We start from the raw sequence: 24,984 nt of genomic DNA on the forward strand, positions 1-24,984 counted from the left end.
TTTAACTCTAACCTACAGTAACTACAGGTGCTGCAGGCATCGAGTTTCCTACAATACTTACTCTATGACCGTAGGTAGCATATACTAACTCTGCCATGGGCGATGCGAGGCTACTGCGGCTACAGTTTCAAGCCGTGCCAAGTCAAATCCGGAGATTCAAAACCACAGTGGTTTGAAAATGGCCGCCACGTGTGACAGCACCAGCAGCATGTCCAACGACGTGGAAACCGTGGTATGCGAAACCAGCTGCCTTGACAGTGCGACAACTGGGCCAGCGGGCGACCACACGTTCGACTCTACTTGCCGCATTGAGGCAACCGTGGTCACCGGGTTGGAGCACATCGCACGGGACGAATGCATCGACAAGCTGGGCGTTCGTCCAGATACCTCGCGTGGTCGAGTGTTCTTCGATCTCCCCATCGACCGCGTCACCGAGGTGGGTTTAGTTGGTAACGGTGGTCGTCGTCTTGCGAAATGACTGGCCGTGCAAACGTGTATGCTAGACACACATCAAGACACCGCTAACGCCGCGGCTTGGACAGCTTGACTTCTCTCGTATCCGTATTTGCACGTTCAGTCTCTTTCATGTCTCTGTTATTCTAAACGTGTGTTGTTGTCACGGCGTGGCCACCTGCGAACTGAAAAGGAAGCTGTGTGCGTACGAGGTGAAGAAATTTGCGTTGGTTTCATGTGAGGGCTTGAAAATCGAACGCAGGAACGCGCTTGCGTTCGGCGTTAGTGGAAAAAGCGTTTATGTACATTGACGCGTTAATTTGACGAAACTTTCATGGTTGAACATTAAAATGGTGAAGCTGATTGGTTGTTGGAAGAAGGACGCGCAGAGCGTTTGGTGTGGCGTTCGCGAGCTATTTCGTATGGCGTCTCTGTTGCGACAGTTGTGACTGCTCGGTCAACTCTTCTTCAAAGTGCTTGGCATCGAGGAGTTTAACGCTGGAAAGCGCATTATTTATTCGAAATGATCCTTGAAAGCGCATATTTACCCTTTCAGTACAAACGCAGGTGTCGACCCTTACTAGTTATGGCAAACGGGTTTATTTGACTTTTTTTTTTTTTGCCACTGCCATGCTCCGTACGCCGAACTAATTGGTACGAACGCCATTTTTGAATATAGTATGCATAGCCAAGGACCACAAAGCCTGTGCATCTGGATATTACCTCGTAAAAGAACTCGTTGTTGGGCTAGTTAGTAGAGCATTTCTAAAACTTAATTGGAGTGCGAAAACACAACACGATCACTCACACACACACACACACACACACCCATGCATCAAACACACACAGCGCTCACTTCCATCTGATTTATTCATAGTTCGAAGGCTTGAATATATACAGGACACATTGTGCGCAGACACACCATAGAAGGCCAACAGCATACATTATCAGTACGTACAGTTAATAAATGGCATAGCTTCAGAGCGATAAACTGAAATTCGCTTGGTAACGATATTGAAGGGGCGCTTACACGGTGATCTTTATTTTTTTTTCAACAAAAAAGGCCTCTAACACTTCACGTGCAGTTTTACTTGCGCTTCTGCCTAGAATCTTCGTTTCAGAAAATCGTGCGTCACAACCACACAACCCTTTCAAACTCGCTCATCACTGGTAGGTTGGGGGGGGGGGGGGGGGTGAGTGATATTTGAATGAGAGGAAAGAAGATGAAAGTGAGCCCTGTAACTTTCTGCATGAGAAAAAAATAAAGATCACTGTGTAAGCGCCCCTTCAATATTGTTGTTACCAAACGAATTTCAGTTTATCGTTCTAAGGCTATGACGTTGATTAACTGTACGTATTGATAATATATGCTTTTGGTCTTCTATGGTGTGTGTGCGCACAATCTGTCCTGTATATATTCAATCCTTCAAGCTATGAATAAATCAGTTGGAAGTGAGCGCTGTGTGTGTTTGATGCATGGGTGTGTGCGTGTGTGAGTGATGGTGTTGTGTTTTCGCGATCAAATTAAATTTTAGGAATATTATCTCTATGGCATATGACACTGCCCCTTTTGTATGCCTACTCACAACAGGGAACAAGAGGAAAAGGAAAGGGATGTTAACTAGTCTAAAGCGACTGGTATGCTACCCTACACTGGGGATAGGGATGAGGGAGCTTGAAAAGGGGAGAGAGAAAAGCATGCACACTCAAAGTGACTTGTCAAAATAATCCTAACACTATTAGTCTTGTTAGGATTACTGTGCGTACAACTTTTGAGTGTGCGTGCTCTCCCTCTCTCCATCTTTCAAACTCGCTCATCACTGGGAGGTTGGAGGGGGGGGGGTGAGTGATACTTAAATGAGAGAAAAGAAGATAAAAGTGAGCCCCAACACGACCTCTCAACAGTGGCTCATGAGGGGAGGGGATAAAAAGGGATTAAAAGGGATAGGAATAGAGATGAGGACACCTACATGCAGAAGTAAAGACAAGATAAAGAAAGATGGGGACACGGACGAAGCAGGATCGAATCCTGGCTGCGGCGGCTGTATTTTCGATGGAGGCGGAAATGCTGTGGGCCCGTGTGCTCAGATTTGGTTGCACGTTAAAAAACCCTAGGTGGTCGAAATTTCCTGAGCCCTCCATGCAGCGTCTCTCATAAAGGTATGGTGGTTTTGGGTCCTTTAACCTCATATATCAATCAAATCAACATGGTCGAAGGAGTCCGAGGACGGGGTACCACTCAGCGAGAGCCTCATGGTGTCAGGAGATGGCGGGGGGTGAGCCGGTCGGCCGGAGCTGCGCTGTCGTCGGAGATTGCGGGGGCACAGCCATTCGGCACAGAATCCAGTGAGAGAGTCCCCTGGCCCCAGTGTAGGGTAGCATACCAGTCACTCTAGGCTGGTTAACATCCCTGCCTTTCTCTTCCCTTTTGTTTCAGTTTCGAGTATACCTACACGGAAAGTTCCGTAAGTCTCTGAACTTAGTGCATCGTAGTGCTTAATCAATGAGGTTACCATTGGCACCAAGAAGAGAAGTTCTGTTTTTCAACATGACAATAACGGAGGGTTGGAGTAATAGCTGCCATCTTCTTATCTTTGATTGGCTCAGAGGGCTGTTGCAGCCTCTGTGATTGGCTTCAAGTGCCACCATTGCTGCAAAGCTGGACACCAATGCAGAATTGCAATATCGCACCTCAGGCTTGGATGAATACTTCACAAATTCCAACCCCATTTCTTTACACTGTTCCATGTGCTTGTCCTTGATGTGTTAGTCAATAAAATGACGGTGGTCGATTGACAACAGGTGTGGAACCTGCAAGGTGTGGACAATCTCTATGTGGTAGTCTCAACCTTTTCAAACATGGAGGTGCCCTCATCCAAGGAGGAGATGGAAGCAGTGCTCGTTCCTCTGGTGGAAAAGATGCGCTGGGAGACGGCCCTCGAGGTCTGGCGGCGAATGCGTCCGAGTGCCAAGTTTGAACTTGCCGATTTCTTTCGCAAATACCAAAAAGAGGCCCACAGTGGTGCCGGGGACGAGGTAAGACAAACTGTTTGCTTTTTGGATCTTGTGGCTGGGTATGTTGTAATCGCTGTCAGTGGAGAAGCCAATCAACTAATGAATAAGGAGAGAGCTTCTAGTCAAAATCGTGTGATACACTTGCACTGCATCTCTAGAGTTGCCATTTTTACCCCACTTCTTCCCCCCCCCCCCAAAATAAAATGCTTTGATGAGGGGGGTGGTAAGTTAGTCTCTAGGGGGGGGGGGAACGTTGTATGTTTAACGATAGACATCATGTGAAGTCTGTCACGCAGTGCCATTTCAGGAAACATAGTTTTCCTTGAGTGTATGAAGCTTATGTACACAGGGGTCCTCCGTTAAAGGGACCGGCCGTAGTTTGTAATGGGTTCTGGGTAGGCCCGCTAGCACTCATGCAGTTTTCCTTTCGTCACTTGAACAGTTCGCCTTGCGATGTTTCGAAGCATGTCTGCAGACGTCGGGGGAAAAATGAACCAGCACCACTCACAACGTGCACTGTGCCTGCGCATAACCAGTTGCGGCCACCATGCGCACCGATGCTCCCTTTAACAGTGAATCCCTGTGTGCATGTGAATATAAATGCAACACTGAGCCAACTTCGTCTAATTGTGGAATAAAAATATGCATGAATGGAATGAAACTTGTACTCAATGTAATTGAGGTTTTTGTGTGAATACAGCTTTAAAATTATGAGTAAGTTCAATGTGTAAAGTTCAACGTTACAGGCTAAAAATTATCAGTGGAGTGCCCACCTTAACCCTCTGCATCACCGGGCTTTTGAAGCAGAAAGAGGCAGAGAAAAAGGATGGCCCCAAGTTTCGGGTCACCTGTCACCGGTCAGGTGAGAACCACAAGTTCACCTCGATGGAGGCGGCGGCCGTGTTCGGGGGTGCGGTGAACGACACCTTTGGCTGGGGTGTGGACATGCGCAACTTTGACCTGGAAGTGGTGCTGCACGTTGACCCTGGCTGCGTGTACGTCTGCCTGACGCTGACCACAGCCAGTCTGCACCACCGGCACCTGGAGCACTTTGGACCCACCAGCCTTCGGTGCACCATTGCTTACAACATGCTCAGGTCGGTTTTGGAGGGCTTTAGTTTGTCCGTAAATATATGTGCGTTGTTGTTAGACAGTTGACTCCCTTTATAAGAGACACACATTGGGCAGCAGTTCTTGTTTTCAATATTGGGTGTATCTTATAAGCAGGGCATTCTGTCGTGATTTTTTTTATCAACCCCTTATTTCAGCTTAGGCACACTGGTGTCTCTGATACCCAATTGTTTGTTACATCAGTGTCGTTTTATAATGAGTTTTGGCTGTACTGGAGACTATCGCCTTAAATGTGAGAGCCCCATTAGATGGGGCCATCTGGTGGTGCCAAGATTAGCCCGGCAGGAATAGAATTGTTATTGTAGAAAGCTAGTGCATCCCAGTTCTCAGCTGCTGTAAATCCTCTGTAGATGCCTAATTTCAAATGAGTTGTCTTTTTAAACTTTCTTTTCCCTCAAGAGCTCGAGGTGAAAATAAAGGTCTGTAATTTTGACAGTGCAAAGCATCACAAGAGGTTGACACCTTTGTATGGTAACCCTGCATTCTATAAGCCCCTTTGAATATAGGGGAATACTGATCAAGCTAAAAGACCTCCACTTTGTCATCAGTATCTGTACTGCTCGGTGCTAAAGCTATTCTGCAGGCTTCGGCATCTGCTTATGATAGGTTGCTGGGGAAGAGTGCTTATAAAACACTCTTGCAAACTAGGAAGCCTGACGAATGCTTTGAAGTATCTGTAGTTTTGGCAGTTATGGCTGGTAAAATATAAAGGATGGCTGTTTTTACCTTCTGTCGCTATTGCTTACTTAATGCAGACTATTCAGTCAATGCCAGTACTTGCAAAGTGTGTTTCAGCGAATTGCCAAAGCATAAAATAAAAAAAGTCGCAGCTTTGCCGCAAAGGTGAAGCATTGATTGCGATAGCAACAAATTGGAAGGTCACGCGCAGAATGGAAAGCAGATCGAAACGTGCCTTGCATTCCTCACCCATAAATGATGCACGAAACACTCACAGGTACAAATGCAGGCAAATAAGTATCTCAGTTGTTACTTCGCTGTGTCTGAAAAGCTCACGCTTTTCGAAAGTGGAGACTACAATGATTGCAGTGATCATTGTGCACCTGGTAGCTACAACAGAATCGTTCCAAGTAAAGCCCGAGCCAAGCAGAGGCGTACGATCCTCTCCTCCTCCCTATCGCGAGATAAAAGCATGCGAGCTAGCATGGCTCCCCTCCTCTAAGCGAGGCAAAGTACACGTGGGAGATGAGAGTGCGGGCCACCGCACAATGTAGCGATGCGCGCTCATTTAGCAATGTTGCTGGTAATGCTCAAGACACGATAATTCCCCCCGATTTGCCCGTCAGCAGTGGTAAGTGGTAGATATAATAGCTTGCCGTGTCAACAATGAAGGACGTGCTCGTCGGTGGCTCACTGATTAACGCCTCGCACTCACAATTGGGAGGACCCAAGTTCAATTCCGCGCCGGAGTCCTTCTCTCTGGGTTTCTAGGTTTTTCCGGGATGCGGATGCCGGCAGAGAAATTCAGCTGAAAGTGTTCATATAATTGCTATCGCAATAAAAAAAGTTTCTAGCCCAGTGGTGTTAAAAGGCCCAGCACATGACCTAGCGCGTGGTGTCGTATAAGGGCCACTTTATTTCAGTGTTTTAGAATAAAAAGCGCGACTCTTACAGGAATTTATACAGTACGTAAAATTTATTTATGTGTTTGCAATATAAACCTCCTGTAAAGGGTAGCATGCCAGCAGTAAATAGACCCCGACAAAAAACTGTTTTTCTAATAGAGAGTCTCTGTCTCTCTTTTAAACAAATTATAAGTTCGAGCGCCGTCTAGCCCTTTCAGAGCTACAACTAGTTCACATTGCATGTTGATAGTTAAGGAGGTGTATGGGAAAATGATGTTGCATCAATTAGGTCATTTGATGAGAACATTGTGCAATTAGTACAATAACATGCATGTGCTTGTACCTGCCCATGGCACATTTCACATTTAAGCACATAGATTTGAACCCACTTATAACGATCTTAGATATAACAATCTATCGGTTATAACAACCACATTTCTGTGCTGTTACGATTTTTCTATGCTACCCATAGAAACTGTGTCCATATATAGCAAACATTTTTCGAAGCCTCTTACTCTTACAGTGAACGCTTCTGACATGGTCGCGGTAAATACATGGTGCATGCAAAGCAAAAAATAAGTCAAAACAGGCACTCTAAAGCACGTATGAGGCGCGTGCTCGCGTGTGGCCCGCTATTATTTTTCGCGGCGAGCGTCTCGCACGCAGATTTCGTGCGCTGCGAGCGAGGTCGTTCACTTTCTAGGCATGTCTTCACTGTCAGAAAGGCAGTGAGAGAAAGAAGAAAAAGGAGTCAGCACAAAGACTTGTGGTCAGTTTATGCACTACAAGCTTTTCTGATGCCATTCTCTGTACCTATGATCACTGATGACTAACAAAACAATGCCTTTGAAAGCAAGAGGCCCTAAATGCAAGAAGTGATAACATTTTGTCGCTTGAAAGATGCCACGATATGCCGCGAAACGTGTTCTGCAGTGACCGGTTCGTCAATGATAGCGACTACCGGGCAGTTTTGGCGGTGCCTTAACAGAGAAGCATATCTAAAGATCGAAGGCAAGGTGGCCGGTGGCGATGAGTGTGCCATTTTGACTCATCGCTGACAACCTTACCACAGTCACTTGCAGGTATCTGCCCGGCTGTGCCTGTTTAAACCGTGTGGATTGACGGAGGTTCAAGCGCGTCATGTTGTCGTTCGCCGCCGCAGCATTGTGCAAGGCCGCTTGCGCATTGCTTGCAAAGTGCGTGCCTTCATCGTGTTGAATGAACATGCAACTCATCGCACGCGAGCACGATACAGGGTGAAGCATGTGTGAGGAATGCACAAACGCACGCATAAACGACCTTCTGCCACCAACTAGCCATAGATGTTTGCGGTACCGCGCTTCAGTCGAATGATGCGAGTTCGTGGTGAACGTTGTTTAATTCACTCGTGAGCACACAGCGGGAGTCGCTTAACATGCAAAAAAGCCTAACCTGTCACCTGAGGTGTTGGCACTTTTAATAAAAAATCACACACACACAAAGAAACGGTTTGGTCGCTACTAAGTGCACGTTTTTAAGGGCGAGTTTATATACAACGAACTACTGATATAACAACCACTTGTTGCGCCACTTTTCGAGTTCGTTTTAAACGGGTTCGATTGTACTACTGTAAACTCCCAAACAAGCGCCCACCCTCCCCTCTACAGTGAATAATGATTTGACAAGATTTGGAGGGGGCCCCTTGCTTGGTCAATGATCAAACTTGAAGATGGCGGCAGAAGAACCGGTAAGAATAAAGAATGCACATCCGTGCTTCTTATTTGATGCTTTGGTGAGTGTGCATGCATTCACCGTTTTCATTTGCTCGTGTCGAGCAAATAAATACAGTGAAAGTGATTAGAGAAGGAAGAGGGGTACATATTTGAAATCTCCCGAGAGAAGGAGATGCTTTTTCCGGTAAGGTGCTTGTTCTTAAGGTAATTTATCTCGCGGTTTTCTTGATATTCTTTATTCATTGGTGTATTGCAATTGTCACCGCAGGCTTTGCGACCTGAAGCCAAGTGACATAGTCTGCGACCCAATGGTTGGTGGAGGATCCATTCCATTGGAGGTGGGTGTCTTCTTGGCGTTCGATTCTGCTGCTTTTGGTTCCTATCTCAGTTGTTTTTTGGCAGCATCTCTACGAGGACCTTTCTGTATTTTCGACTGGTGACTACTTCTGAGCCTACTGAGAACATTGAAAAGAATCTTTTCCAGTATTTCCATGGCTTCGTCTGTCATGCTCTCCTCATATCAGGTCTCGCAGACAATTGGAGTTGATGTCATGCACCCTATTTTGAACTGACTTCTCTGCAGCCTGCGCTAACGATTTTCTAGATCTTGGGCTAATTGTAGGTGCATCTCGATTGACTGCTTTGTTGGGATCTTTAGTTTACTTTCCTAGCAGTAGCTGGAAGCATGACCGCATTTCCTAGCAGCATCTATTATCTGCTTTTACATTGATGATAGGAGCATTGGCATAATTCTGTTGAATACACTTCAGTCATTGCTCACTAATCCTTTGTTGTATAAGTAAGGCACAGTGCCAATGTTTGCTCACTAATCCTTCGTTGTATAAGTAAGGCACAGTGCCAATGTTGAAAGCCTGCACGATTGACATTGAAGTGGAATGACCGCTAGTTCACTCAAAGGCCAGAATGGTATCAGTCAAGTCAGAGGTCTGGAAGATATATATATATATGTGTGTGTGTGTGTGTGTGTGTGTGTGTGTGTGTGTGTGTGTGTGTGTGTGTGTGTGTGTGTGTGTGTGTGTGTGTGTGTGTGTGCGTGCGTGCGCGTGTGTGCGTGTGTGCGTGCGCGCGCGCGCGTGTTTGTGTGTGTGGGGGGTGGGGGATGGCTTCTGCTAGTCTTTATAGACCTTTTCACAGGAGAGAAGGAACACCTCCTTTTTGGATTGGTGCATGGGAGTACAAATACCGACTCCTCCGCAGTGCATTTGTCTGGCTCGTGCCTTTCTATTTTAGAGTAGAGGTTATTATGGTGGTACCCTGGGAACCTTCTGTAAAGAGGTCTATAGCTTACAGTTGTTCACTAGGCTTGTGCAAATGGTGAATTTTAGGTTTGAAGCAATTAGTGATTTTGGTTGAATAATTTCGAATCTAATAGCATATATCGTATGTTATAAAGGAAAATGGGCGTATTTGTCATGACCTAACTAATATGCAAAATATATATTGAAACCATGCTTGTGCAAATGCTTTTTTTTTTTTCTCAAAGGAAGTGGAAACAACATCCAATAGCAAGCAGGATTGGACTTTTTGTAGAATGCAAGTGATAATTTGTAAATTATGTTATGTCTTAATATTTACTATAATTAGAGCATATAAGCCAGTATTACAAGTATTTAAGCGTAAAAATAGTAACGCATGGGAGGATGATATGGTCATTGAATGAGTGGGGCTTGTGAGAGTGTGGGTCTTAATAAGTAGGTGTTTTCACAGCATAGCACCCCTTCACTGCAGTTAAACTACCTTTACGGAGTTACACATGGATTAATGTACACATATTCTTTCATTCCGAATACTTAGAAATTTTAATTGATTTGAATTCAAAGCAAATTTGAATATTGCAATAGTTATTCGAATATTCAAAGCATTCGTATATTCACACAAACCTATTGCTCACCCATGAGGAGGCACAATATGTAGGTTTGAACTGCTTATCTTCTTGAGTCCTCTTTGTTTCTGATGAGTGAAACGTGCTCATCTTGGCAGGGTTGCATCAATTGGCCCCAAACCATGTTTGTGTGCGGTGACAACCACCCATTGGCTGTGCAGCGCTCTCACGACAACTTGTCCGCACTCAACGAAAAGCGCGCCAAGGCAAGCTCGGAGGGCAGGTATGTATTCTCAAGGACACCTTGGTTGGCTCGTTGGTCATATCTGTTGATGTGATCGATCACACAAAAAATGAAACTACGCAGAGAGGCATAGACAGTATTTTCTAAGAGTGACCGGTGATGGCAGCTTCATCAATATCTCTTGGTCTTATTGATTCGCACGTAGAGCAAGTCAGCCTCACTGTTTTATTTGTGGTGCAAAAAGGTGTTCATCTGACGGTACTCAACGACATTGTGCAGTGGTGACAGTCAAGGCAGAGCACGGACTGCCAGCTCAGGCAGTGTTCTTCATTCTTTCAAAAGAGAGCTGAAGAGGACAACACACTCAGCGCTGGAGAGGACGATCATTACAGAGTTTTGTGGTTTGGTTACAGTTGCCCCTGATAGTAAAGGGACCTAACTTTCGGAAACCTGACGGCTTGGTACCATGAGCATGTCATGGTAGACAAGACTGCGTGAAGAAGTCGTTATAATGGCGAGAAATCTTGCCCATTTTTAATGCACCAACGCACACTTACAGTTCTAGTTTGCATTGCTGTTGCCATCAGTTCTACATGTTTTCGGGGAAGCTTTGACTTTTTTTTTCTGTGGTGTTGCAGTGGCAGCCAGCTATGCATGGATGTTTGTCAGTGGGATGTCTGTGCCCTGCCACTTAGGACTGCTTCCATTGATGTCTTCATCACTGACTTGGTGAGCGGCTCTTGCATTTTTAGATCTCTGCTATGTTATATTGTGCTACAAGGAGTGCTTGTTGGGCCACATTTAGCGGGAGAGCTGAGAATAAAACTATTCCATGCTTGTATTGGAGTGAAGCGTTACCATCAGAAAAGAGATGTTTACCCCCTTTAGTTATGGTGGCTACATGTTTGTACATCTCTTGTTAACGCAAAGTTTTGTCCTTTTGTGGCCAAGAGAGATCAAGATACACCTCTCATTGGGTGAATTGAATCTTCTGCAGAGTTATCATGTTTTGACTTAACGTTGGTGTGCTGCATGTAACTGTAGCCGATCACAGGAAGCATCGCGATGTCTGATGGGTCGTTCGACCTGTCGCCTTCGAGGAACAATGGCAAAAGTGTTACATTTCTTTTCTCAAAACAAATGCAACCAATGCTAATTGTGCGTATGTTTGAAGCCTATGATTTAATTTTTCTAAATGTCAGAATGGGACATCACTAAAGTGCACAATAATAAAGTATTTAATTACATCCTGGTAAACATTATTACCCCCAAAAAACAACAAATTACTTCATTCTGTTTTTTTAGAATTTAACGCTGAGTACCTTGGAATTATAGTATGTGAATTTGACACATTCATAGAGAGTGCATCACAATACGCACCTGGAAAGGTTATGTAGTACACTCAAACCTAATGAACACGGATATAACAAAATATCAGTTATAACGAAGTAAATGAAAAAATAGTCTTGCAATAAATAGTGTTAGGAGGAACGTTTATACAACGAATTCACGAATATAACAAACTTACTTTTTTTTGTAAGATGCAACTTTGTTGTAAAGAGGGTTGAGTGTATTGTTGTATATTAGCATTATAATTCAGCCACACTCTGCATCTTCACACGTTGTCTAACCTTTCTTCGTAAATGGTCACATGTTTTGATGCCACTTAGTAATGTGCAAGATGCCTGGTCATAGTCTGCAAGCTTTTGCAACATTGATGCCAGCAGTTGTACTGTGCTTTCGGGAAGACATTTTGCTGTGAAATGCTTGTTGTGGCTCTCGCCTTGAGTCGTGCACTGATAACACTCTAACACTTGTCCAAGAATGAAAATGTAGAAGGCTAATGAGGGGTTGTTATTAAAATGCAGAAGGATGTAAAGACTGCTATGGACGAGTCACTCATAGTGGTGCTTCAAATCAAATCCAAACAGCAGCAAGCCTTCGTGACGGTATAGTGCACACCGTTTAGTTATCACTATTGACAGGAGCGCGCATTCTGTTTGGCAGCTCTGCGGATATTTGTGCCTGTCTATAGTGATAAGTGCATGGTGCGCACTATACCATCGTAAAGGCTTGTCGCTGTTCGAGTGTCGTTTGATGCTGATAGTAAATTCAATGCCAGATTTCTTTCAGTGCTTGTTCACACGTGTCTTGACACTGGCGATGCAGAACTATCAATGATACTATCGATAGTAAGTTTAGTAGCACTACCCTTAGCATAAAATCAACCACGCGGACTCATTGCAGCATCAACATTATTCTCCGAGTTTGTGGAGCAGGAGGAGCAAAATGAAGCGCAAGGAAGTTGACATGCTTGTGCTCCGTCACCAAAATCATTCATCAGAATGTTTTCCGCAATATTGCTGGCGAGCAACAGCAAGCTCTTTACTAATGCGTTGTAACGCCACAGTCAGTACTATCGAGTGCACTATCGATAGTTCAAGAGAAATCATTGATGCTATCGATAGTCAATTTTCTGATAGTTCTGCATCCTATATTTGGCAAAGGTTATACAAGAATTTGTAACTGTTGTACGTAGTTGTAATACTAGTAGCAATGATAGTAAAAAAAAGAGAAATTGTTAACTACTTGTATATAGCATGAAGCTAGAACAAAATTCATCTGTGTTTCCTGGGAAAAAAAAAAATTTTCTCAGCTAGTTGTTCACGAATTCGTCTCGGTCTGGGGACCGAACCTGGGATCAGCGCTTTTCCCGGGGCAGTTGGAGTATCGATTAAGCTAACGAGGAGGCTAGAAATTGGAAACACGTGGGCGATCTTGTTGACAACTTAACTCGAAGCACATGGGCATATACTATATTACAAATCAGTTCAGCAGAATCCCGCAATTGTGAATGTTCCTTTCCGAAGCCTTTCGTCACCTTGTGGGATTCCACAAAGCTGATTTACAGTATTCGTTGCAGTTGTAGGTGTCACACTGATCCCACACCCAGAGGTTAAAGGCTGTAGGCCTCAGTGCACATTCCTGCGAAGCAGGAGAAACGGTGGAGAGGGACACCAATGTCTCGTGAACAGCGGCTCAAAGTCTGGCCAACTGCGAACATTTGGGGTTGCTGCTGCCAGCAGAGACGATGGAGGCAATATCTGGCACGCCTTTGAGGAATCGGTGCCTGTTTGTTTCGTGCAGCCCTTTGGCAAGCGCATGGGATCCCGACCAGACAACCGGATTCTGTACCCCAATCTCCTGCGCGAGCTTGCTCGAGTGACCCGTCCTCGCACTGGACGAGCAGTGCTCCTCACTCAGGACAAAAAGAGCCTGTCATTGGTGAGCATGTGCACGCTTTCCTTTTGCAGTCTGCCAAGTGTGTCATTGGAAGTGCTGAGGTAGGGGGCTAGTTGGTAATGCATAGCTATCCATGGCAGGCACCACACTACAAATGCTAAATTCCAGTGGCAGAGTCGAAAGAAGCTTTGGTGCCTGTTTTGGAGCTTGTGTTTCCAGTGACAGAGTGATGGCGGGAGTCAACAGATCCATGTGAGGTAGTCTGTGTGGTTTTAGAGTGGGAGTCACTACATGGAGCAAGAAAAGTTGCTCTGCCAAAATTGGGGAAGTGGACCAGAGCTTGGCGTAACATACTCTTTCTACATTTGCTTCTTCTACATACATACTTCAACATTTGCCTGCTTGGGGGCACCACTAGCGGTCATTTGATTCGGTGGTAATGGGGGTTGAGTGGTTATAAACAATTTGACAATACAGTCAAACTCTGCTACAATGAACGCCGCTTCAACAAAATTTCCACTACAATGAAAAATTTATGATTCCCCGCCAGCAGTCCATAGTAGTCAATGCATAAATATTGTCGCCACAACGAACACTTTTTCTTCTATCTTCCCGCTCGAACGAAATTTTACGATGCAATTCCAGGCTCAGATACTCATTGCTATGCAGTAAACCCAATCTTTAACATTTCGATGCATTTTCAGAGCCTGAAAATGCGTCAAGGAAGTCTAAAATACATGTTGGCACTTACAGAATCCACCGCTATACCGCTCCTATTCAACAAGCATGGGCGCCGCCATTGCTCGATAGCGATAGGTAATGAGACTGCCCTGCTTTTGCCACTGGCTTATTTTGAGCTGCAAACGATACGAAGCTGAAGCTCAGTTGCTCAGTTCATGGTTTCCTTCACGCAGCTCCTGGGTGCAACCGCAGAATGATGCCTTTTCCGATGCTTATTATTATGTTTGCGCTTGGCCAGTGTGGTAACCAATCAGAGTGGCTGTTCGTCTGCATTATCAACAAAATCAGCTAGCCGCGAGTGATGGATGATAAGAACGGCATAGAATAATGCAAAAGTGGCCGCTCCACGATGCCCTGCCTTCATATCGGCATTATCGGATACTTTTAAGGGCGGACAGCTGCTGGTGTTAACGTGTTAATGCAACTGTTTGGTTTGTTCACGAAAGCGGTTTTAGGCGTGTTTCAGCGTGCTTTTCACCACTGCCTCGCTATACATGGGTATAGCGAGGCAGTGGTAAAAAGCATGCTGAAACATGCCTAAAACCGCCTAAATTACCTGAGCAGTGTACTCTTGTATCGACATTGCGACCTCCTAAATGTGGTACATGGGTGTGTGAACCTGTCAAACTCCCCATTTCTGAAGCAGTAATGCGGCATGGATGCACACGATCTCATTTTGCAAAAGTGCACATGAAAAAAAAGTTAGTTTGTGGTGAGGGGGAAGCAGTGAATGTGCTAGTTAGAAATTAGAATGCCACATGAAGAAGGCCAAGCAACCCCATACATGCAACGCGTCGTTCAAGCAAGAAGGACGAACGAAAAGAAAGCGCTCAGGATGCGTGCTGGTGAACGACTGTCGTAGCTCGACACTGTAAGCCTGCTGCTAAAACAAACCAAGAACTGCGTGCTAGAAAAGAGCACAAGTGTATCCACAGGATGAGTGTAAATTAACAACTGTCACAGTTGTTACTTCTTGGTTGTTGAGCAACGTGCTGAGAGTGTCAGCTTTGCACAAGCCAGCACTTTTAATGGGGTGGTGCCATCAAATTTCAAGGCTTTAGCAACCACCTTGTGGGTTTAAAAATATAAACGCCTGACTACACATGCGCGTGGAAGCCCATCAGTGCATAACTTTCTGACATGACATCGTGCCCTTTTCCTATGGAGAGGGCACGAGAGGTTATTAAGACTAGGCTTTTTTTTATAATTGTGATATTCATGTAAGTGCACTGAAATTGGTCATTTTTAAAAATTTTAGAGTGAAGAATTCCAACTTAGCATGCTGCTTTGTATCCTTGAATTTTCCCTTTGGAAACCTGTATGAACTGTGTACTAACACTTACAGGATAGACATATGTCTTTTTTTTTGCATGTCGAAGTGTTGCATAGCATGCAATAGTCAGTGTAAAGTTTTGGAGAGATTTGCTCATCAATTGTAAAGTGCGGGATATGGTAACGGAGATGGCTGAAAGATGCTACGGTGAGCTTACTCACCAAACAGTGTCAGCTCGAAAATGCTTACTCTCTTTGGCTGGGAAGCCTTGAGAACGCAAGAATATCAAGCAGTAGACCTATCTGCACATCTGCCAACACAGTCTTTGTGCAACGTGTCCACTCAAGTTCCTTCTAAGACACGCGGAATTCCAAAGAGCCTGTACATTCCTACATTCTGTAGCACGAAACTTGAAGCTTCAAGAGCAAGCATTCTGAACATTTCCATTAGTCTGCTACAGCGTAGAATGCCATTTTCAGCAACTTTCCAGAACACTCTCTAAAGTTGGGCTGTTGGATTGCCAGGGCAGAGGACGTCCACTGAAAACTTCAACTTTTTCTCTGTGGAGCTTTGTGTACGCACTCAAATACTCAGCCCGAGGAATGAGTAGATTACGAGTCAAGAAATTTCACAGTACAGTGAAAGCTTGTTTATTCGAACCCGAAGGAGACAGTAAGATTGTTCGAATTGAGTGGAGTTTCGAATTGGCGGATGCATGCTAGAACGAACAGACATCACACTTCGCTGTGCGGGCAGAACTCAAAGAAACCACCTCTGAGCTCGTAGATTAAGTTCATGTAGCTCTAACGGCGAGCAGAATTAATTGATCAGTCGTCAAGTCGAAAACAAGCACTGACATCATGTGAGCAGTAAGCATTAATCTGAAATATATGGCTGTATTCATACTCCAAAACATTTGCATGGCAGAGTTAATGTAATGAAATTTAAAAGTAATGAGTAGTTTGTTTGTGTTTCTTCTGATGAGACTCCATGAGCATCGTTGGAAGCTTGCCCAAGAACTCCAGTGCAGCCTTTCAATTGTCATCTTTTGAGAAATGCTGCTGTTCTATCGTTTTTCATCTCTAGTGAATTTACTTGGTTTGTTATTGCAACACAATGTGATGACTGAGGGCCAACATCTGCGAGGAGCAATGAAAACCAGAGGCTCCCTGTTCGAATTATTTGTTTTGTATAATGACCTTTTAAAATATTAAGCGTTTTCCTCCGTAAAAGTATGCAGAGCTGTGCCAGGACCAAAGTGTCAGTTCGAATTGACAGAGTACAAGTTAACGAACCTTTACTGCCCAGGTAAAACTCAATTCAAGGAAACCGAATATTGCGAATTTCCTGATCCAACGAAAATATTACCATTAACCTGCAGGCACCAATACAGTTCAGTGTTGTGGTCAACTTGAATCAACAGAGCTATCATGGCACTCGACTCGATTTAAGGGGGGACGCGGCTTTGGGATCGCGAAAAATGACAAAAAAATTGATTTTTTGAAACTCAAGTTTTCAGTTTCTGGAACCCTTTTTCTATCTGGTTCCAAAATATCTACACTGAAAACCGCGCAGAAGTGCTTCGGAAAATTCGTTGCACCCACCTAGGTAGCAAAAATTTTTCTGGAAATGGCGAGAAAACGGCGATTTTCAAAAAATAATACCTTCACTATGCTTGGGCCGGGAGCCGGCTTCTTGGGCTCATCGGAAAGAGCATTTCTCCGTGTTTAACTTTCCCGCCTCCACTGGCTCCTCCCTTTAACAACAAGCGAGCAAAAAGCAAATGTTTGAAGGTCGTTTTGAGGCCCTTGATTGGCCGTGGCCGCCATGTTGCTTCAGCTCGCCTCGCCATTGGCACGATGCTCGCTCCGGGAGATCATCGTCTGCTGCTTGTGCGTCACGAGGACATGGCTCTCGAAAATCGCCACTTCGTGACGTGTTCACGGCTTGATAATCACTTAAAATATAACTACGCTTTAGTTACGAGCAATAAGCGAATGCGCGATCAGGTTACTACAAGCGTCAGCGCGGTCTACGAGCGCCGCGCGTCATTGAAGTCGTCTTTAGCCCTAACTCCGCCGACTGCGGGCAGGAACGACACGCTAGCCAACGTTTTTAGATAGCTTCAGTTGGCAAAGCGCGCGGCATTTCATTGGCGTGGGGCGGCTTACCGCAATCGCCAACCAGGCGGTGGCACTGCGGTAGCCTTAGGATCGATCTCGGCGCGTCGTCTGCTACTGCTACAACGGGAAAGACGCCGACAGGAGACTACCGCAGCGGTTAACTCTTTTATTCGAGAAGCAGAAGTGAAACTTCACTCGCATTTAACCTTTACCGAAAAGAGCTTTTTCGTTTTTTTCGCAACATTATAGCTAGAAACAAACAGCACGTAAGACATGACAAAAAGAAAAGGCAAACTGTACAGCGCGCTTACCTTCATTCCTGTTCGCGTTGTAGCCGGCGTTTATTTTTGGCCAGTATATGTGCAAATCACCCCAGGATCCCGTAATGCTCAGCGATATTCTAACCTTACCAGAACACATGTTACACGGCCAAAATCCGCTGAAAAGCTTAGAAAATCAAGAACCAGCAAGGAAGCCAGAAAAAAATTGTTTTGTAATTTTTATTTGACGTCATGAAACTGAAAGCAGCTGCTGCATTATTTACAGGGACATATTTACAAGGGTTAAGTGGTCAGAGTTGTACTGCAAGCCTTCACATCAGCTTCACTTTCTTTCTAGCAGATGCGACTTTTTCTGAAGAGCTGAAGCTTTTACAAGTATCTCTGGCAGCGAAATGCAGTCTTAGCACTATGTAGGAGTGAAGAAGCTCTGTCGTAGTGGTGACCTTGTGAACAGAACAGCCCACACTAGTGATGTCGCAGTCCTCAAGAGCGTGGAGGAGGCTCCAAAATGTCTCTGAGCAGAGCCGGTTCTTTTGCAGCTCATCCGAAATTTTGGCTTCGATGCCTCGAAACATACAGAAGAGCTCCCATGATGGCAATTGGAGGCTCCCGTGCTTAAATTCCCTCTCCAAAGTGAGAAATGCCTCCGGGCACTCCGCATTTTCGGACTGGATATTACGTACACAGTCAGAACACCTCTGATGCTTGAGGTAAGAGTGGACAAGATAGCCGCACAAGTAGTAAATAACACAGTCCTGTGCTGCTGGTGTGGAGTACCCATGATCAAGTGCTGTCGGTGTTTCATTCTGTGCAGTAGAAGAGATTTCTGCTAACTTCGCTCGAATAGCCTTTTGGAGTCTTTCGTGGGACAACAGTGTGTCCTTTCTTCCCCTTTTCATGCTGTCTGCAACAGTGGCAAGCACAAAAGTCTGCTCATCACTCACGTTCCCAGTGACACAAGTGCTGATTGGTGTATACAGGCTCAGAAGCCTATATATGTGTGCAAAGCTGATTAGGGTAGGGTGATCCTCATCGCCTCCATAACTTCTTGTCACACCAAAAAACCCCTGAAAAAAAGGAAGACGTGTTTTTTTATAAAAGCAATGTGCGCAAACATAAACGTGATAAACAAAAAGAACAAACGACTTACCTCTAAAGGATCCTGGTTTAGTTTGCCCGTGAGCACATAACGCGCTCCTTTAGAGAGAAGATCTGTTATGAGGTCCCGTACTGATGCAAGCGTAACACGAAGCGACTCCATTGTAATTTGCGATGCAAACATCACTGTCCCATTGGTGATATGGTTTTTCTCGGTCTTATTTACAGCATCAAGGAACTCCTGGATGACCTTCAAAATAAGCCAGTGAGCAAATTATTTTAACACCAATGCAACAGATGTTATGAAGCATTATCTGTACTATTTCACAACAGTGCAACAGATGCTGTAAAGTATTATCGTTACCTCAACTTCCTTTGACGAACTTGTTATTCCAAACTTCGGAAGCTTCACATTGAGGGCATCGAACAGGTTGTTCACCATGAGGGTGAATTGAGCAGTTCCATGGCAGTTTTTCAGGTCAGGCTCCTCTAACCGCTGGTACACTTTTAACCCAATGGCAGTGCTTCGGCTGAAAAGCTGAGAACAACATATATGAAAAATTTGCGGCTTTATTTTTATAAACAAACATTTATGCATATAAGCAAGCAGTTGTCAACTATGAAAGGCATCTAAATATGGTAGATAGGGCATTTTTGTTTACCTGTACAGCCAGACTCGCGTTCATCTTTCGCAGATTGTCTGGGCTCACGTGCTCTTTTGTCAATTTCGGAACCACCCGAAGCTGCTGTTTCCCATCTACCACTCGGAGTCTTCGATAGTTGTCAAAGTTTATTTTGTGTTCACCGATCTGCAATTTTTAAAAACAACAGTGAGACGAAGAAAGGTGTTCCATTGCAGAAGCCACTTCTTAATTCAGAGTTTCTCACGCATGAAAAATAAGTAAGAACATTCTAATCTACTTACCATGCCGTACTTGTGGCGCATAAGATAGTTCCTTATGCACTTGATGATGTGCGGTACACATCGCACAGGAAGTACAGCTGCTGATCAGGTACACAAGGATGGTCAACTCTATGTTTCGGTTCATGAAGCTTGCCTTTGATACCAAAACATGACCACATGGCCTTGTTGGTGCTGGCACCATCCCTGATAACAGCGACGACTGTTGCATTGTGCTTGTGTAACTGCAAAATGGCTTCTAAAACAAGCCTAGCTAGCACTCTTCCAGGGGCTGCATGTCTCGTAGCAAAACTTGCAATTGGTTGCTCCCAGGAGTGAAATAAAGGCACAAACATGAGTACTAAAGCGTGGTCGGCTGTTGTTTCTGAGTCATGACCATCTCCATAATCAACGAAGCCATCAACCTTGTAAGTACTCTTGTTAAATGCGACAACCTCTCGCACAAAGTATCTAAAAACGTTGGCGCTAGCGCATTCGTGGCGACGTGCTTCTTCGCAAGCAAGGAAGCTGTAAGCGGCGGCACGATCTGATTACTACGAGTAGCCGCACCGGATGCACGATCAGATTACTACGAGCGGGCGCGCGGCGGTCACGAGTGCGGCGCGTCATCGGAGTCGGCTTTAGGCCTAACTCCGCTGACAGCGAGACTGCGGGCAGGAACGACGCGCAAGCGCACTCTTGGTGACGTGCTTCTTCGCAAGGAATGTACCACATCACTCGCTAGCTCCTCTGAATATTGTACGGGCATTTTACGCATCGGCAGCGGACAACACAGTCAAGCTCGTCACGCCCCCCTCCCACCCCCCCTCACTGCCAAGAATCGCTCGGAACAGCGGCTAGCAGTTTCGCGCGTCGTCATTCGAAAATGCGATGCCAAGTGCAGCGCGTGCTGATTTTTTGTCTTCGTAGTTACACATTTCGCCCATCGTCATCGAACGCCGCCGGCAAGTGCATTACGCACCGGCTGCACTGTCCATGCGGCCGCGCACCCCACGGTCATATGGAGTGCCGTCAGTAAGCTTTTGTGATGCGATTCAGACGTGCTTGGAGCCGTGCTTGATATCGCCACGAACGTCTATGAATGTTCCGAGGTTAATGAATTGCTGTAGATTAGAGTTTCCGCGACCGGCTGTATGATGATGCGTTTCACGGCTAGAGCGGCGAAAGAGCATGTGTGAATCAGGGCACGAATTTTTATATGCCCGTTTCGTGTCATTAATTATACTGCTAGAAGTTCCCGTGCCACCAGTCTTCTGCCCATAACTTTGTTATTTAGAAAGAAAGGATAGGCCGTCATGGTGTGATCCATTTTTCTGATGCAATAAACTTCTCTCCAAATAAAAAAAAGTTCAGTGAATATTTGCAATCAAGTACTTAATTACGCTAATTACAACTTCAGCACAAAAAGAGTATGTTTAATAATTTCAGTATATGGTTTTATTCAATTACAATCTTTTCTGTCATACCTATCACACCACTCCTTCATACAAATAACTTGGTTTGAAATTCATACTTGTTCTTTGTAACTCATGAAAAGGAGTAGATCATGAAAAGAAGTCAAATATCACAAGACAAACCTGAGATCACAATTTTTAGGTGTCTTAGAGACGGAAAGAAAAGTTGAAACTTTTAACGCAGCTTTCTCAATACTATTTTTTTTTTTTGACATTATGCTCAGCCCCTCCACATGGTTCAATGAAGAAATAATTTGTTTCTCGTAAAGTATTCGTGGTATCGCTTCAAAATTTTTATGGAAGCACTGTGAGGTTATTCTTAGTGTCTGTGCCAATTTTCATCAATATCCAACGAGAAACAAAAAACTTCATTGAAAAAAAGCCTGTCGAAAACTTTGACAGGCTTTTTCTCACAAGTGTGTTTTGGACATTGTGCATTGCTCGTGGAAAGAGTAGCACAAGAATGACTGGACCGATTTTGATTCTGTTTTTTTTTTCCTGAATCCCTGAACACTGCTTGTGGGTACAGCAATCTTCAATTTCTGTTTTGTGGCCCTGTTATTTTTCTAGACGATGATTTGTCCGTGCCATTGTTTCTGACAATGTGTGTCGGCAGCCATGATGATCTCTAAAAAAAAAAACTAGAACTTACTAAAAAATTCCGAGAGTGTCATACCCTGTAGCTTTCTTTTGAGTAAAGCGTCTCTCATAATCATATAGTGGTTTTGGGACGTTAAACCCCACATATCAATCAATCAATCAATTCTTTTGAGTAAAGATCAACATCATTCGCAGCTTCCTGGCATGTTTTGTTGCAGCGCTAGGCTTTCCACGAGCAGACCATGTAATTGGATCGTGTTGCATTATGTAACTTGAGAACTACTGAAGCTATCATGATGAAACTGCATATTTCCCTATTCTAGACACTTATGAGTATGCATGCCAAATTTCATTGCTGTAGGTCAACAAATAAAAAAGTTTTTTTTCAAAGCTGCCTCCCCCCTTAACAAAGCTCTTTTCCTAAAAAGAATTTTTTGATAATGTGGTGATTTCTTCCCGATTGTGACAAAGGCGAGTTTTTCTTGGGGCAGGTGTTTTAACATTGACGCCTTAAAGGGCCTCACCACCCTGGTCATGACCCTATTTTATTTTATTGAGGCTGCAAACCACAACCATGCATGGAACAATGAACTTGACACTTGTGTGCTCTCACACAATTTTCATTGACAAGGAAGCTAAGGCTGCAGAGCCAAATTGCATGTATCCTATCGCCAATGAATGTAGTTACACACCTGTCTCTGCATTTTAATGCGAAATATGAAAAAAAGACTCCTTTGGTGGGGGTGGTAGAACTTTATTTGGCCAAAGGATTCGCACACATACCACCCCACCGCGCTTTTATTTTTCGCATGTAGTCCTTTGATACACAGCTTGGGCGTTATGCTAAAAGTGTAATTACGGCTCTAGCTTTCTTAGATCATGGGCTATCACTCTGATGAGCTAAATATAAGTGGCCCGAAAAACACTTACCATTCAAGTTGTACTCGTTTCACAGATGTGCTGTAAGTGAAATACTGATCTTGTAAGACTTAGTATTTACAGTGGTAGGTAGATCTTACTAATGCAATATGAAAAACTTTTTGTCATATTAAGCCACGTCCCCTTTAATGGTCCTTGCAGTGGATGGCACTGATGATCTCCTTGCTACTGGACTTAGTCTAGTTAACCTCCCTACCTTTATGATATTTTTTCTTCTCTCTCTCGTTGTCCCCATCTTTGCATATTGGCAGCTTGCCATAGCTTCATATGACCCTGCACCTTGCCAGTACTATCTCCCGGGCAAGAGAGGCATCATATCAGGACATTCATTGCAAACGTTTTGTAGTGATGGCAAATAAAATTTTGCATTAACTTTCAGGTGTCGCTGTGTTGGGGTTTTAAATGTGTAACCTCAGAGAAGATTCTTTTCTTGATTTTATGAAATGATTCTAGCACTGTCGTCACTTCATTACATTGAGTTCCAACTGCACATGGCTGTCTTCTCTCGGTCGACCTGCTCTTTGGTCACATGCTCACTTGTTCAGGCCGTGGGACACATGGGCCAGCTGTGGCGTCAGCTGCGTGTGCATGGCGTCAACGTGGGTGGCCTGGCAGCAGCCATCTATGTTCTGCGACGCACCGACAAGGTTCTGGGACCTTCCTAGTAACACCGACCGGAACGCTACCAGTCAAGCTGGCTGGACGGTTGAGTGACTTTTCCAGAGGCAACTGAAGAGTGTGTGCAATGTCGACAAGCCACAAAAGCGTCGTGACAATCAGTGACGTTCTCTCAGTTCCTGCTCGACCCTTTTTACAAGCACAAGAAGGGCTAACACACCGGCTGGGCGTAAGGATCTCATCAGTGTCAAGAGGACACGTCCATGTTTGTTTGTGGTGTGCAATAAAACTTGGAAAACACTCTTTTTTCTCATTGATGTTGCTTAGGTAGATAAGTGTGACAATCAGTATTCTTGCAGCAGTCTTTATGAGCATGTAATAATTATATTGAAAATTGTAACAAGTAAGAAGTTATTGAAAAATCATTGAAGGTGCACAGCCTAGCAGCTACAGCAGGGACGTAATCAAGAGTCACATATGTACATTTGCTTCAAACTGAAATTTATTATAAAAAATAATAAATTATGTACAAAGAGAAAGTGAAGCTATAGTAATCTCGAGCAGACCAGGTAGAACAAGTCCGGAAGAGATAATCATTAGGCAAGAATAAACTTAATTTGGCAAACGTTGCTATCAAGGTTACCACTAAGTGCACTGATGCATTTCTCAATGAACGTGAACTATTTGTTGAGGAGAGCTGTAGATGGCTTGCTGACACAATAACCCACTTGACACATCATTCGGGGCTGTCTCCAGAAAGACAAGTACATTCATAAGTGCAATGTTTCTTTCAGAGGCAGGGGAACAGCTCTTCTTGATTGTATGGATAGCCAATAAAACCCTGAAGCATGTTCGTAAGAGGTGTTTGAAAGGCAGTGGAACAGCCATGCATGGTTTTTATGGATAACTAGTAAAGCCATCTCTGCCTTGGTGCATTTCATCACACTTGCTCATGTAACCAGTCACAACGGTGTCTGTCTGTCTGTCTCACTTAAGGGGCTCCACAATACAGGGGAATCCAGTAAACAACTTCCGTTATACAATGAACAAGCCGGTTCTTGTGTTAAAATTGCTAAGTATTACAGGCCTTAAGTGGGGCTTCAACTTTTCTATGAAAGTTATGCATGCTGATGAGAGGCAGAGAAAATTATCTGCACTTCTGCCTTCCCTATATGATATGTAGTCAAAATATTGACGAAAGTTCGTCTGGTCAGGTATCATGATAAGGATGTAGATGCAGTCGCTGACCAAGTCAAGGTGAAAAACCAGATGTTTCGAGACCCATACGGGTTTCTTATTCACAAAGAGGGTGTGAATGAGGAACCTGTATCGGTCTCGAAATGCTTGTTTTTTCACTTTCACTTAGTCAGTGATCGCATCTACATTCTAACCTTCTTTCCTGTGTACTTGAAGCTATACAAAACATTGTGTGAGATGACAGCATTGCTGTAACGCTTTTGGGATGCTATTTCATTCCCCAGGTTGTATTTCCTTAACTAGTACTATCAACTTTGTAGAGACCTTTCCATGTAATACTACAGTGGAACTAGGTATCTCTTCTGCTTAAGCTATAGAATTTGTATGTATTTTGTATGTTTTTATTTATTTATTTTGGATTAATGCAGAGTTGCTTGACTCTAAGCAGGAGTGGACAAAGAAAAAAAAGTTCATCAAAAGAATACATCAACCAAAACATGAAATCGACCCATGA

The 24,984-nt window shown here is 44.2% G+C and overlaps 1 protein-coding gene across 2 annotated transcripts; it reads left to right on the forward strand.

The window, feature by feature from the left end:
- Positions 1-75: 75 nt before the first annotated feature.
- LOC119163489 (tRNA (guanine(6)-N(2))-methyltransferase THUMP3-like) lies at positions 76-23,576 on the forward strand. Of its 2 annotated transcripts, none has more exons than XM_037415493.2 (8): positions 76-436; positions 3,256-3,489; positions 4,276-4,565; positions 8,163-8,232; positions 9,896-10,020; positions 10,620-10,710; positions 13,129-13,266; positions 23,201-23,576. In XM_037415493.2, the coding sequence occupies exons 1-8, from the start codon at positions 179-181 to the stop codon at positions 23,318-23,320; spliced, it is 1,326 nt and encodes a 441-aa protein (XP_037271390.2). In that variant the 5' UTR covers positions 76-178; the 3' UTR covers positions 23,321-23,576. The 2 variants fall into 2 exon arrangements, with proteins under 2 accessions (XP_037271390.2, XP_075729270.1); XM_075873155.1 differs by having other exon boundaries at positions 145-436; positions 4,273-4,565.
- Positions 23,577-24,984: the final 1,408 nt, after the last annotated feature.

Source organism: Rhipicephalus microplus, chromosome 9, assembly GCF_043290135.1.
Source record: "Rhipicephalus microplus isolate Deutch F79 chromosome 9, USDA_Rmic, whole genome shotgun sequence".
In the NCBI taxonomy this organism is placed as follows: Eukaryota; Metazoa; Arthropoda; class Arachnida; order Ixodida; family Ixodidae; genus Rhipicephalus; species Rhipicephalus microplus.

What these genes read in the sequence shown, in the direction of transcription:
- LOC119163489 (XM_075873155.1), top strand. Translation starts at nt 179, where the DNA reads ATGGCCGCCACGTGTGACAGCACCAGCAGCATGTCCAACGACGTGGAA. An exon ending in ATTGCTTACAACATGCTCAG is followed by an intron (nt 4,566 to 8,162) that starts GTCGGTTTTGGA and finishes TTGTCACCGCAG; the next exon opens with GCTTTGCGACCTGAAGCCAA. An exon ending in GAGGATCCATTCCATTGGAG is followed by an intron (nt 8,233 to 9,895) that starts GTGGGTGTCTTC and finishes TCATCTTGGCAG; the next exon opens with GGTTGCATCAATTGGCCCCA.